Here is a 14782-nt window from a genome sequence, read left to right on the forward strand (position 1 = left end):
TGGCCAACACAGTGAAACCCCGTCTCTACTAAAATATAAAAAATTAGCTGGGCGTGGTGGTGCGTGTCTGTAGTCCTAGCTACTTGGGAGGCTGAGGCAGGAGAATTGCTTGAACCCAGGAGGCAGAGGTTGCAGTGAGCCGAGATTGCGCCACTGCACTCCAACCTGGTGCCTGGCGACAAAATGAGACTCTGTCTCAAAAAAAAAAAAAAAAAAAATTATAGACATGGAGTGTGACTATGTTGCCCATGCTGGTCTCAAACTCCTAGCCTTAAGCAGTCTTTCTGTCTTCACCTCCCAAAGTGCTGGGGTTATAGGCATGAACCACTGTACCTGCACCTGATCTAACCCAATTTTAATAGAAAAAAATCTTCTTAATCAATACTTGGCTACTCACTATTAAACCACAGACTAACTGACTTAGTTTACTGTCTATTAAGTGGATAAGTAATATAGCTCTACACTGCATTCTGGAAAGGATGGTGATAAATGTAAAATTAGAAATATTACATAAAATGCTTTGAAAAGCTAAAATGTCCTAGAATTGAATTATGAAGTCTAGTTGACCATGCCCATTTTAAGTGACTGATGCACAGGTGGTAAATCTTTGAAGGCCCTGAAAATTCCTATTTGACTTTTAATTGGGCCAGATGCTACTGTCATTTCTGTCTTTCCTATAGTGGAAAATATTGTTCCAACTAACATATGAAGAAGATTTGGGAGTAAATTTGATGTACTACATACACACATTTCATTTGCCTTCTTCTCAAAACCCCAGTGAAACAGCAGTAAAAGAATGTACTTTTTTAAAGACATAAGCCCCCAAGTGTAGAAACAAAGAAGGGAAGAGAAAATGACAACACATTTGTGGGAGCTAGGAAGCACATGGACTGCTGGTAGTAGACTTAGCAGACAGAAGAAACCTGATCGTAAGTTGGCAGGAGAAAAAGCTGAGAATCAGCCAGACACACACCGCACAATACCCCTAAATCTTAAAAACGAATGTCCTAGGTACTTCTGAAAGTGGGGCAAGGAGGTCAATGTTAAAGATCATTAAAACCTGGTATAAAAAACAGAATCCGGGCCAGGCGCGGTGGCTCAAGCCTGTAATCCCAGCACTTTGGGAGGCCAAGGCGGGTGGATCACAAACAAGGTTAAGAGATCAAGACCACCCTGGTCAACATGGTGAAAACCCATCTCTACTAAAAATACAAAAAATTAGCTGGGCATGGTGGTGCGTGCCTGTAATCCCAGCTATTCAGGAGGCTGAATCAAGAGAATTGCCTGAACCCAGGAGGCAGAGCTTGCAGTGAGCCGAGATCGTGCCATTGCACTCCAGCCTGGGTAACAAGAGTGAAACTCCGTCTCAAAAAAAAAAAAAAATCAGAATCCTAGATCTTCCTCCCCCACCCCCAAACTATGCATTGCCTACCTTGAATATAACCCGGAAAGAAAAATGCAGAAATCCCTAGAGTGGGAAGTGCCAGGCTCCGTTAGGGCTAAAGTTATCATACCAAAATTAGGAGGACTAGGTGAATGTATGAATACTGGATGCTGAGACCCCTGGGGCTTCTTTTCCCTTTTAGTTCCCAGAGTACTAGAAGCCAGCCCTTTATCTTCCAGGAAGAAGACAGGAAGAAGCAGGTCAGGAAGGAATACATAATCGTGCTCAATGTTTCTTAAAACAAATAGCCTAGCCAGCTAACACTACATTGAAGACCACAGTCCAGCTAAGACATTGAAAACCACAGTCAGGCTAACACTACGTTGAAGACCGCAGTCAAGCTAACACTATGTTGAAGACCGCAGTCCAGCTAACACTACATTGAAGACCACAATTAACAATCATCAGTATTCTTACTGTGTTCATTCAACATGATAATGCCCATTCTTACACATAAGCAAATAACCCCAAATTATCAGATGCCAAAAGAGGCTTCTAACATGAAAAGTTTTTCAATTATGCACTCAACTTCTAAACACAAAAAATATTATTCAGATTTTTTACTTCTTCTTGTATCAATTTGGTAACACGTTTTCCCAAGAATTTATTTCATTTACATTTTAAATGTATTGGCATAGGAATGTTTGAGGAGGGAGGCAGAGCAAGATGGCCAATGGAAGCCTCCATAAATTGTTCTCCCTGCAGGAACACCAAATTTAACAACTATCTACACCATAAAGCAACTTCATTAAGAACCAAAAATCAGGTGAATGACCACAGTACCCGGTTTTAACTTTTAATCACTGAAAGAGGCACTGAAGAGGATAGGGAAGACAGTCTTGAATTGCTGATGCCACTCCTCCTCCATGCCCCAGCAGTGGCCTTGTGCTGAAAATCTGTTGCTTGTGGGAGAGCACAGTAACTGAGACTTCGCACAGGAACTTAATGCTTCCCTGTCACGGAAGACAGCAACACCAGGAAGAGCTCAGCTGGTGCCTGTGAAAGAGGCATTTAGACCAACCCTAGCTACAGGGGAATCACATATCCCAGCGGTTGGAACTTGAGATTTAGCAAGCCTTGCCACTGCCAGCTAAAGTGCTCTGGGATTCTAAACAAATTTGAAAGGCAGTCTAGGCCATGGGACTACAATTCCTAGGCAAGTCCTAGTCCCTGTGCTAGACCCAGAGCTAGGGGAATGGGGGACATGCAATCTAGTGAGACACTACCAGGGTGGTTAATGGAGTGCTTGCACCACCCCTCCCTCAATCCCAGGCAGCACAGCTTGCAGCTCCAACTTCCTATGGCTTGAGAGGAAACGGAAGAGTAAAGAGGACTTTGTCTTTCAACTTGGGGCCAGTTCAGCCACAGTAGGATGGGGCACTGAGAACAGTCCTGGGGCCCACATTCTAAGTCCTGGTTCCTGGACAAAATTTCTAGACACTTCTTGGGTCATAAGGGAACCTGTACAATTGAAGGGAAGGGTCTACTCTTGGCAGGATTCACAACCTCCTGACTAAGGAGCTCTTGGGCCCTGAGTAATAAGCAGCAGTAGCCAGGTATACACACCATGGGCCTTGAGTGACTCAGAGCCATGCTGGCTTCAACTGTGACCCTGCATGTTCCCACCTGTGGTAGCTACCAGGAGAGATTCCCTTCTGAGGAAAGCACAGGGAAGAGTAAAGGGGACTTTGACTTGCAGTTTAGGTACCAGCTTGACTGCAACAGTGAGGTCTTAGGGTCCCTGATTCCAGGCCTTGACTCTGGAAAGGAGCTCAAGCCTTGCATAGGCAACATGGTGAAACCCCGTCTCTACAAAAAAAAATATAAAAATTAGCTGGGTGTGGTGGTGCATGTCTATAGTCCCAGCTACTTGGGGGGCTGAGGCAAGAGGATCGCTTGAACCTGGGGGGTCGAGGCTGCAGTGAGCCAAGACTCTGCTGCTGCACTCCAGCCTGGCTGACAAAATGACACCCTGTCTCAAAAAAAACCAAAAAACAAAAAAAAACTGTAGAGACAGGGTCTCGCTATGTTGCCCATGCCAGTCTCAAACTTCTGGCCTCAAGCAATCCCTTTCTCAGCCTCCCAAAGTACTGGGATTTGCTCCTGCACCTGATCTAACCAAATTTTAATAGAAAAATCTTCTTAATACTTGGCTACTTGCTAGCTATTAAATCACAGGCTAACTTTGACTTAGTTTACTTTCTGGGGCCCACTGCTTTAAAGGGTAAGTCCCAGGCCTGGCAACTTTCACCACATGGCAGCAGAAGAGTCCTTGGGCCGTGAGTGAAGATCAGCAAGTAGCCTGGCAGTACTCGCTGTTGACCTGTGGTGATGGTGGCTACAGGGAGAGGCTCTTCTGCCTGTGGAATGGGAAAGAGAGACAACACAACTGTGTATGAGAAGAGCTTTGTCTTGTGGTTTGGGTGCCAGCTCAGCTGCAGAAGAGAGCACTAGGTAAATTCTTAAATTTTCAGGCTTTTTAGACTCTGACTCCCACAGAACATCTCTGGACTCATCCAGGGCCCAGGGGAACTGACTGCTGTGAAGGGAAGGACACAAGCTTGGTTGGGTTTGCCACCTGCTGACTACTGTAGAGTCCCAGGGCCTTGAGCAAACATAGACAGTAGCCAGGGAGTGGTTACAATAGGCCTTGGGTGAGACCCAGTGCTGTGCTGGTTTCAGGTCTGACCCAGCACAGTCTCAACGTTGGTGCTTGTGTCATATGGTGCTTGGCCATATGGGTGCTTGTGTCTCCCCTCTCCTAGCTTCAACTCAGCACAGAGAGAGTCCATGTGTTTATGAGAAACAAAGGGAAGAGAAGAAAACAACTTCCCTTGCAATTTAGAGAAGTCTTCTGGACTTTATCCAAGACCACCAAGGCAGTATCTCTATGAGTCTGAAAGAGCTACATTACTGGGCTTCTAGTGCCCCCTAAAGCAGATACAGTTGCAGTGACCAAAAACTTAGATTGCAACATCGAAGTCTCTTCAAATATCTGGAAAGCATTCCCAAGAAGCAAGGGTACAAACAAGCCAAGACTGCGAAGACTATAATAAATACTTCTCAGTGCCCACACACTGACAAACATCCACAAGCATCAAGACCATGTAGGGTATTGAATGGTGTCTAGGTAGCAATCAATAAAATAAAATAAAAAATAAAACCATTCAGAAAACATGACCTTACCAAATAAACTAAATAAATCACCAGTGACCAATCCTGGAGAGACAGAGATATGTGACCTTTCAGACAGAGAATTCAAATAACTGTTTTGAGGAAACTTAAAAAAAAAAATTCCAGATAACACCAAGAAAGAATCCAGAATCTTATTAGATAAATTTAACAGAGATTGAGATAATTAAAAAGAATCAAGCAGAAATTCTGGACCTAAAAAAATGCAGTTAATATGCTGAATAATGCATCAGAGTCTCTTAACAGCAGAACTAATCAAGCAGAAGAAATAATTAGTGAGCTAGAAGACAGGCTAGTTGAAAATACACAGTAAGATGAGACAAAAGAAAACAGAATAAAAAGAAGAAAGCACACCTCCAGTGTTACTGCAAGAGACCAGTTCAGCTGGATTTCTTCGATCATATCGTTGGTCTCTGTCTGTACTCATATTGCTATAATCCTTTCGGCAGTGGTTAAACTTTTTAAAATGTAAAATGGGTCATTTCAATTCATTGCTTAAACCCCCGAAAAGGTGTCTCTTTACATTTATGCTTTAAAATAAAATAGAATGACATTTAACACCCTAACTATGGCTGACAACACCATCACGATCCAGCCTCTAGCGTCTTCTCTCTGGCACTAGGGTCTGTCTTAATGCTCACTCCACTCTAGTCAAGCAGCCTTCCTACTTGTGTTCCTGGACCAGACCCAGCTTGTTTTCTCTTGGCTTTAAACTTGTGTCATACCCTCTGCCTAAAATGCTCTTCCTTGAAATGTCCCATGGCTTGCCCCTTAATGTCATTTAGGTGTCTCTCTGAGAGTCATGCCTCAGAAGGACCTGACCCAACCTAAGAGAGGTTCTCTCCCATCATTCTCTACTCTAATCTTATTTTAGTTTTTCCCCTATAACTTGTCACTTTCCAAAATTATGTATGTATTTGTTTTTATATTTATTTTGGCACAGGGTCTCCCTCTGTTTCCTGGGTTGGAGTGCAGGGGTAGAATGGTAGCTTACCGCAGCCTTAACCTCCCAGGTTCCAGCCATCCTCCTGTCTCAGCCTCCTGAGTAGCATGCACCACCATGCCCAGCATTTTTCCTTTTCTTTTTCCAGAAGAGATGAGGTCTTGCTGTGTTGCCCAGGAAGGTCTCAAACTCCTGAGCTCAAGCAATCCTCCTGCTGGGCCTTCCAACACATTAGGATTACAGGTATGAGCCTGGCCCATTTATTTTTCAGTTTGCCTCCCTCACTAAAATTTGAGCTTGGGCCAGAAGTTGGTGGCTCACACCTATAATCCCTGCACTTTGGGAGGCTGAGGCAGGAATATCACTTGAGCCTAGGAGTTCAAGACCAGCCTGGGCAGGATGGCAAGACCCCATCTCTCTAAATTAAAAAAAAAATTAAAGAAAATTTAGCCAGGCTTGGTGGCTCACACCTCTAGTCCCAGCTACTCAGGAAGGTGAGACAAATGGATTCCTTGAGCCCAGGGGTTCAAGGTTGTGGAGAGCTGTGATCACATCACTGTACTCTAGTCTGGGTGACAGAGTGGGACTCCCATCTCTAACAAAATAAAATAAAAATAAATGTGCTTTATGAGGGCAAGTGTTCCATTCCTTACCACACTGTGTCTCCTTAGCATATATCCAGTCCAGGGTCCTATCCCTATCTAATAGCATCCTCTGTATTTATCTCCCTTTTATTAACTCTCACTTCCAGAATTCTATAAGCTCCTCAAGGGCAAGAATTATTTTCTAATCTTCTCTGTCCCCAGAACCCAAAACAGTGCTTACACAGTATTTATGCTCAGCAAATATTTGCTCAATAAATGAATGCTGTGTATCATTTAGTGGGTTTTTTGGTGTTTTCCACCTTACCTTGACTGCTTTTTGAATATTTATGCATGAATCTCTTATGGTCTTCAGTAACTTATTAAACCGTCCCATCTCTTGGACAAGTACAGTGTTCATGCTCTGTGTATAAGTTGTTGGGTATCTCCTCATAGCAGCCTCAACATCAAAGTTGTTTGGAAGTTTGCCCAAGATGTCACCAGCAACCTCATTCACTACTTCATCTGATGATTTTGCACCAGCACCTGCTGAACGAGACTATGAAAAATCCAAACTATAACTTGAAAATCCTCATAAAGGTTTGAGCATAGCTGAACAGGAAAAATCCTAAGGTAAATCTTTATAAGAAAGAATTGCTCTGCTATTTTATCCATGATCCCTCACCACACAAGATTTATTACAGTGATGGTAACAGGAAGAAGGATAGATTTTCAAGAGAAAACTATTGTTAGGGAGGAGGAATAAGGGCATGTAATGTGTTCAGAGGCAAACGAGGATCTGAATAAAGCAGATAAGCTGTATGTTTGGCTGCCTGGGTGCAGGGGGAGGAGCAGATGCTGCAGATAGTGGTAGAAAAAGCACTGCATTGGTGGAGTGGCCAACTGATGACGGGCATTAAAACCAGAAGGGGGAAATCTCATCTTGCTTTGAGAAAGCATGCCACAAAATATATTTGCTAATAACTTTGGTGTCTACTGGGTGCCAAAAGCAGAGATATAGTTTTCTCCTTGAACCAGGAGAGCAAAGAAAATAAGCTCATCTCCTCTTAGCAGTGGAAGAGTTATGGAGAAAAGACAGACTTTCCTGATTCACGTTAGAAGCAAGGAAGGAGAATTTCAATTCCATTTTTGTTTTCTATATTTATAGTGGCATTGTGTAAATGAATCTATATTTTCTGGGGAAAAAAACTATTAAGTCCTCAGAACAAATGAACATGGGGTGTGTCTGTTGAAAGAGAACAAGTATTATTAGAATATAAATATATCATGTTTTCTCAGTCCAAAGAAATTGTGTTTAGTCATCTTTTAGATTTTATGTTTCCTGGTTTCTACACTATAAATATTAAATATTCTCAAAATCTATTCTGAAAATATTAACTATTTTTACCTAAGTTTCTACTGTGACTTCTTTTTTTTTGAGGGGAGTCTTGCTCTGTTGCCCAGGCTTTTGAGTACAGTGGCACAATCTCTGCTCACTGCAATCTCTGCCTCCCAGGTTCAAACACTTCTCCTGCCTCAGCCTCCCAAATAGCTGGGTTTACAGGTGCCTGCATCACACCTGGCTACTTTTTGTATTTTTGGTAGAGACAGGGTTTCACCATGTTGGCTAGGCTGGTCTCGAACTCCTGACCTCAGGTGATCCAACTGCTCTGACCTCCCAAAGTGCTGGGATTACAAGTGTGAGCCACCATGCCTGGCCTCTATTGTGACTTTTAACATTACTTACCACATACCACCATAATATCCTATAAAGTTACACAATAAAATAATTACATATTGGTAAGTTTTAATTATGTGCTATTAAAAATGAGATACACTCATATAATAATCCTTTATTATGATTCCTTAGTACCAGGTTTGCAACGAAATATATAAAACAAATCATAGAGAATGAAAAGCAAGTATTTGGCTAAAACTAATGAAATCTCTAATTCCATTATACTTAAGGAATCATATGCTGCTTTCCAGTAGTATTGTGGTATACATAAAAGGCAGTAAAAACTCATTAAAATATTCCTATTTTCTAAAAAGAGCTGGGCCTCTTGGTGGCGGGGGAGGGATTTCCAGGTCTATAGTTTCAAAAACTAAAAAAAAAAAAAAAAAAAAGTAATGCATACATTCCCCTTACCTATTTCTCACACACAAAGATCACATGATTAGGGTGATAGGTTTTTGAAACTAATATCCAACTGATACCAAAAATTAAGACCAGTTGGGTCCTATTTACTTACAATTATTTACCTCAGCTTTTTCCTTTTTACCACCTTTCTTTAGAGTTATCACAAATAGCATTTAAAATCTTCTAAGGGTTATTTTCCTCTTAAAGATAAGTAGAATTCATCTTCATTTTCAAAGGGACATTAGAGAGTTTAACCTTTTCAGATATCCTAGACTATATCTAGTTTCATAATATTCTAAGTTGAAACAAGTTTCCTATTCAAATTAGCATGTGGCAGTTAACCACAAGCAAAGGAGCTCTGCTCAAGTAAACATCTTAGCTCTGATAGCTTCCTCTTTTATTTTTTCTAAGATAAATTAGTTAAATACAAAAAGTCTTGTCATCATTAACTTGCTCTCCAAGCTCTGCAGTTCTGGTCTCTTTACCTCTGAATTGTGATAAACCCAATCTAGAATCACTGAACTACTGCTTACTCATTACTATAATTGTATTTGCCAACCTGAGTTTGAGGACTGAAAGAGATTGTTTAATTATATACTGAAAACATACCCCTTGTGTATTTAAACTTATTTGTTTGTCTTGGAGTCATTTTCTATTGGAGTGAGCCCACTGTTTTACATATTCTGTAATGTGGCACACCCCATCAAGTTTAAGTAAAGCCAAAAGACACTGTAAATGTTCTGCTGTCAGACTGTGGTGTATTAAATGCAATCTAATGCTCCTAAAGAACTACTCATTTATGTTTCCACATATGCTTTTATGCCCAGGTAATAACTAATTTTAGTGCTATCAATATCTACAATGGATGCAAAAATAGTCTTTGTTCCTCTTGCCTTATTAGAAAATGTCAGAGTAGAGCAGAGATAGGATTTCCATGGATTCTTCCATTAGTAATAGCATACCACATTATCCTTCTAATTTTTAGCTTTTTAAGAATCTCTGGCTATCTGCCTTCTATATCTCATCCCACTTTCGGAATCTAGAAAGAGAATATAGTATAGTGGTTTAGAACACAAGACTCTGGAGCCAAACTGGTAGGAGCCAGACTGCTTGGTTTTGAGTCCTGACTTGAAATTGTACTAGCTGACTATGGCCAAACTACTTAATCTTCCTGTGCCTCAGTTTTCTCACTGTAAAATGGGAATAGTAATAGCTAGACCCCATTCATAGGATTGTCATTAGCATTGCATTGTTACACATAATAGCACTTAGAGCACCACTAGCACAGAGTAAGCACTATACAAAAATGTTAACTGTTGTCATTTTTACTGAGATGCCATAAAAAGAAAAAGATCAGTTAGAATTCCAGTTAATAGGATAACTTGCTTGACTGATTATTCTTTCTTAATTCATCAAAATTTTATTGAATCACTATGGGAATTCTTGCCATTTGGACTAATTTGCTTTCAAAAAACAAATTAACAACTGAGCATATCTTCTAAAGGAAGAACAATACAACAGAAGGTCTCTTAATAGACAAGCAACATTAGCCAATGTTTTTCATTAAAATGTACTGACCTGTGCTTATAGCAGCTAAATTCTGATGTCTTCACAGATTGTTTTCCTACATGCCAATGCACTTACGCACTCTCCAGTAGAACTGCATTTACAAATTCTTCTCCTACACTTTTATATTCATTTTGTACTCACTATTGCAATTATCTTTTAAATATTATACTAATATAAATCTGATAAAATATTAGTGTGAATGAAACTGTGTCTATGTAAATCAGGTTAAATGTTCTGGAATAGCTGTTGAAATACTAGGGGACTGGAAATTAAAATAGGTAAAATTTTAGACAAATTCCATCATCAAACTGCTTCCCCAGTATCTTTGAAATTTTTCTTCCACTTTTTGTTTGAGACGGAGTTTCGCTCTTGTTACCCAGACTGGAGTGCAATGGTGCGATCTCGACTCACCGCAACCCCCGCCTCCTGAGTTCAGGCAATTCTCCTGCCTCAGCCTCCTGAGTAGCTGGGATTACAGGCACGTGCCACCATACCCAGCTACTTTTTTTTGTATTTTTAGTAGAGATGTGGTTTCACCATGTTGACCAGGATGGTCTCGATCTCTTGATCTCGTGATCCACCCGCCTCGGCCTCCCAAAGTGCTGGGATTACAGGCGTGAGCCACCGCACCTGGCCCTTTTCTTCCACTTTAAAGAAATTTAAAAGAAATACAATGTATGATGCATTTGGGCAAGGTTTATGCAAAAAAGGCAAAATGAAACTCTTAGAAGCAGAATGATACTCAAATAGGTCTTGGTTCCCAGAAAAAGATTGATGAAAAAAAAAAAACCCGATATGTTCATGTACTTAGTGTTCAAATCCATATTCAAGTTGTACACACATTTTTGTCTTTTCCTTTAAATGTTTCTCCACTTGAAGAGAATTACCTAAGGAAGCCTGTTCAGTGCTGGCACATGCTACCTGGGGAGCATCCTTCCCAGGCCTCAGAAGCTGGCTCCTATACAGATCACACACCTGTGTAAGAAGAATGTTATCAAACAGCAGTTGAGTCTCGGACTGATCCTTAGTGATATCTGCATTGGCATTCATCCCAAAGATTTCTGGTGCTGGGTTCAGTGGCAGAGTCTTTGTGTATTCAATGTAGCTTTTGTGCTGCAGAGATGAATAACAAGAAGTCAGGAGGTTAGAAATCAATTATACTCTAAAACTTTTCACAGAAAGGAGTTAATTTTCAATACTCTAGTTATTGAGGAGCTAGGCCTATACGTCTGGACACTGAGCACTTTCACTTTCTTTTAGCCTGGGCCAAAGTTAAAAAATATATGAACATATTTAGAGAGAAAAAGAAAATGTACCATTCAATTGGAATGGATTTTTTAATGGGGGTGGGGAACCCTGGTAACTTTATTTAGAAATTACCTACTGAGAAATCTTTCTGTGTCATATTTTGCTGATGGCTATTCTTAATTTATCACAATAAAAATACTTCTTTTCTGATTTACTCTGTTTGTGAAAAATCCACCCAATTCATAAAATTTAAAATTCTGTTATTCTGAGATAATCACCATTAACATTTATACTTCTTTTTATGCATACATACGTATTTTATATTTTATTTAAACTGACTTCTATTAAAATTGCATACCTTCTTTGACACTCATATAATCATATACAAACATCCACACACAGACATGGCAAAGGGGGGTTTGGTCATGGATGGCTTTACTCTTTGGGTCACGTTACAAACACCTTACTTTGTCTTGCTCTTTTCTCACTTGGCAGTTCATCATTAGAGATCTTGTTACCTCAGCTCCCTGGTTGACTTGCTGTACCCAATCTGTGACCTAGGCTTTAGGACTGTTTTTTCCCCTTTATCTATACCTACATCCGCCCTCAGCTAGCATTAATCCTAGTGGAAGATAGGGTTAGGATTGGGGGATTACAGTATATGTTGCTGTTGCTTGTATTTAACTTTCAATGTATGCCCTTTGACTTCTGGGAATAAATTGAGAAAGAATGTGATTGTCCCAGCAATCTCTAGAAATCCACTGTGATCACCAGAAGGCAGTGGCCATGACTCGAGAAGAGCAGAAGGGAATCTTGGACTTGGGCTGCAGGTGGTTCTGTGACTTGCTGCCACCTTCTTTCTGTTTTTTTGTTCTTTTTTTTTTTTTTTTTTTTTCGAGACGGAGTTTCGCTCTTGTTACCCAGGCTGGAGTGCAATGGCGCGATCTCGGCTCACCGCAACCTCCGCCTCCTGGGTTCAGGCAATTCCCCTGCCTCAGCCTCCCGAGTACCTGGGATTACAGGCACACGCCACCGTGCCCAGCTAATTTTTTGTATTTTTAGTAGAGACGGGGTTTCACCATGTTGAGCAGGATGGTCTTGATCTCTCGACCTCGTGATCCACCCGCCTCGGCCTCCCAAAGTGCTGGGATGCTGCCACCTTCTTTCTTACCTGTGTGGCCTTAGGCAAATTATTATACTGTAATGAACCTGCTTTCTCACTTGGGATAAAATAATAATAATGTTAATTTGATAGTGAGATCATTACTTGCAACTGACTTCTAAATAATTGTAATATAAATATTAACTATTACTGCTAATAATATTTTGCTAATAACATCTCTTATGTATTTTCATTTTAACAGGGGACAATATCTTTTTAGCCAAAAGGCTGAATTTATGATGACAGAACTTCAGGTTGCTGAAAAAGCTATTCTTGAATGAGAAATTTTCTGATACTCTTTATGTTACAACAAACAGAAAACCTCTAACTCCACCTATAGCGTGAGCTTTGTTCTATCACTATATGACGGAAGAAAGCACAGATAAGGGTAACAAAAAAACAAAGCCTGCAGGAAAATCACCATTTAAAAAAATATCACCACCAAAATAATTTCATGTCTTACTACTTTTAGTTTTTTTGAAGGGCATACTTACATCACCAGAAGGAGGAACAAAATAGATGCCACTTGAGTCAAATTTATAGCCTGAATTTTCAACTAATTCTGGATTGAAGAATTTGTTTAGAATGCTGCGCAGCGTGCGCCGGTCCCAGTCGTCGGTCACTCTGCCTCCATAATTGCATTCGCCAATCATGTACCGCAGAGCATCATATGGTAGTTCCTAAAATAGAGAGCGCATGTCGGTCAACCAGTTCATCAGCAGCATGTTTTACAGAACCGTGTTTCTTGTTTGTTCCTATTATTAAATTAAACATCTTACGAGTTGTGTGCATTAACACAGCTTCCCTTCGTATGCTTCCCTGTTAATTGTTGCCATTTTTCCTAGTGTCGTTCTCTTCTTTTCTGGCTTTTTATTTCCATCCAGTCAATGGTGAGACTGGAACTCCTCTATTAACTCATGAATTTATTGTCTATCAATCAAAATTATTTCAATACTTACTGTGTGCCAAATACAAATGAATTAGATCATAATGTCATCTGTGAAAATGTTGCAATGCTGAGTAAGATGCAAAGCAGATACAGTATAATTCAGAGAGCCGGGCATGGTGGCTCATGCCTGTAATCCCAGCACTTTGAGAGGCCAAGGAGGGAGGATCACTTGAGCCCAGTAATAGCTGAGATCATGCGATTGCACTCTAGCCTGGGCAACTCTGTCTGAAAATATAAATATGTCTGTCTCTGTCTCTGTCTCTGTCTCTCTGTCTCTCTCTCTCTCTCTCTCTCTATATATATATATATATATATAATATATGTAAAATATATAAAATATATATAAAATTATATATATATAATTTATTCTTATACTAACATAGTAATCTCTTGAGAATGTTTTCATCATTTTTGTGCTTTCTATGTTCTTCTTACTGTTACCTACTAAAATCTAAAGTGTTCAATCTTACCCAAGGGGGGAAAAAGATCTAAAGTGCATAGATCCCACATTCTAGTGATCCCACTTTCAAGTAAAAACAGTAGCACTAGGTTAAGTAGTAGTGATTAGAGAGGAGAAAATTTATTGAATTAGGGACTAGAAATTTTAAGACTTGCTATTTAGTAGAACATGAATTTAGTAAAACAAGTATCAGTGACAAAGCCCTTGTGAAAAAACAAACGAATCAGGAAGAACTGCAGAATATTTACATGCTTCCAACTGCTAATGTGAGCAGTTTGATGAGATGCACACACTGCTTGGCCTTGTGCTACTGATAGGCCCCCATCCCATAAAAATGAAAAATAAGAAAACTCATATGCAAATCAAGTAAGTAGTAAATGAGGCAGAGGTGGATCAGCTAGTGCCTGAGAAGGCTTCGTGTTATAGACATAGATGAGATGTGGAGGAGGAGAATTGCATACGGGTTATACTTATGCAACGTGCCCCTGAGAGTCCACAAGGTAAATGCTATCTGTTGTTTCTCTCAGCCGCTGGGTCAAAACCAGAGCCAATTAAACAGAGGAGTGTTTTCTCCAGGGGCAGGTGGGTTGGTGGGCATGTAGACTGACCAACATTTCTAGAAACAGTAGCAGTTTGCTGCTTGAATTGCTTCCCTGTTCCTTGTTACAAGAGGGTTGAGACAATGAGCAGCTGGAGAGATAAGATGAAAACAGGTCTTGAAGTCAACAACTAGTATTCACGGTTCTATAAGAAGTTCATTTGAAACTTAATTAGCAAAAAACAAACAGAAGAGAAAAGAAAATCTTAATTACCAAAAAAGGAGAAATGCCGTGTAAGCGGGCATTAAAACAAAGATCTCTACTTTGAAAGTTATCTACAACATATGTAGAGTAAAAAAAGTAAGCTGAAGATTAACATGTAGACTATGTCTTTGAGAAAAAAATTGTGTGTATATTGTGTTTATATATGTGTATCTATAGATACACAGGAAAATGTCCAGGCACAGATACCCCAGGCTGTGAAAATGGTTGCCTTGAGGATCAGTTAGGGTCAGAATGGGGGGTGAGAGGTGGGTCTTATGTGCCCACATGCGC

At 40.2% G+C, this 14782-nt stretch overlaps 1 protein-coding gene and 1 long non-coding RNA gene across 11 annotated transcripts in view; one reads left to right on the top strand and one right to left on the bottom strand.

Annotated features, from left to right (window-relative positions):
• Positions 1 to 14782, bottom strand: part of DNAH7 (dynein axonemal heavy chain 7) — a 391865-nt gene that overhangs the window by 17272 nt on the left and 359811 nt on the right. For 7 of the 10 annotated variants that reach the window (XM_035305175.3, XM_078328052.1, XM_078328051.1 and 4 more), the window contains 3 exons: positions 12774 to 12959; positions 10845 to 10982; positions 6489 to 6719 (listed from right to left, as the gene is read on the bottom strand). In XM_035305175.3, coding sequence (XP_035161066.1) covers positions 6489 to 6719; positions 10845 to 10982; positions 12774 to 12959 — 555 coding nt within the window. Of the gene's footprint in view, positions 1 to 2227; positions 2398 to 3152; positions 3254 to 3643; positions 3805 to 6488; positions 6720 to 10844; positions 10983 to 12773; positions 12960 to 14782 lie in introns of all 10 variants that reach the window. The other 3 variants (XR_013519014.1, XM_054257740.2, XM_035305177.3) reach the window with 3 other exon arrangements.
• Positions 6617 to 13071, top strand: LOC144576690 (uncharacterized). The gene is made up of 2 exons (XR_013519017.1): positions 6617 to 6793; positions 12482 to 13071. It is a non-coding gene; the product is annotated as an uncharacterized LOC144576690 (long non-coding RNA).

The sequence above is a fragment of the Callithrix jacchus genome, chromosome 6 (genome assembly GCF_049354715.1).
Source record: "Callithrix jacchus isolate 240 chromosome 6, calJac240_pri, whole genome shotgun sequence".
Taxonomy (NCBI): Eukaryota; Metazoa; Chordata; class Mammalia; order Primates; family Cebidae; genus Callithrix; species Callithrix jacchus.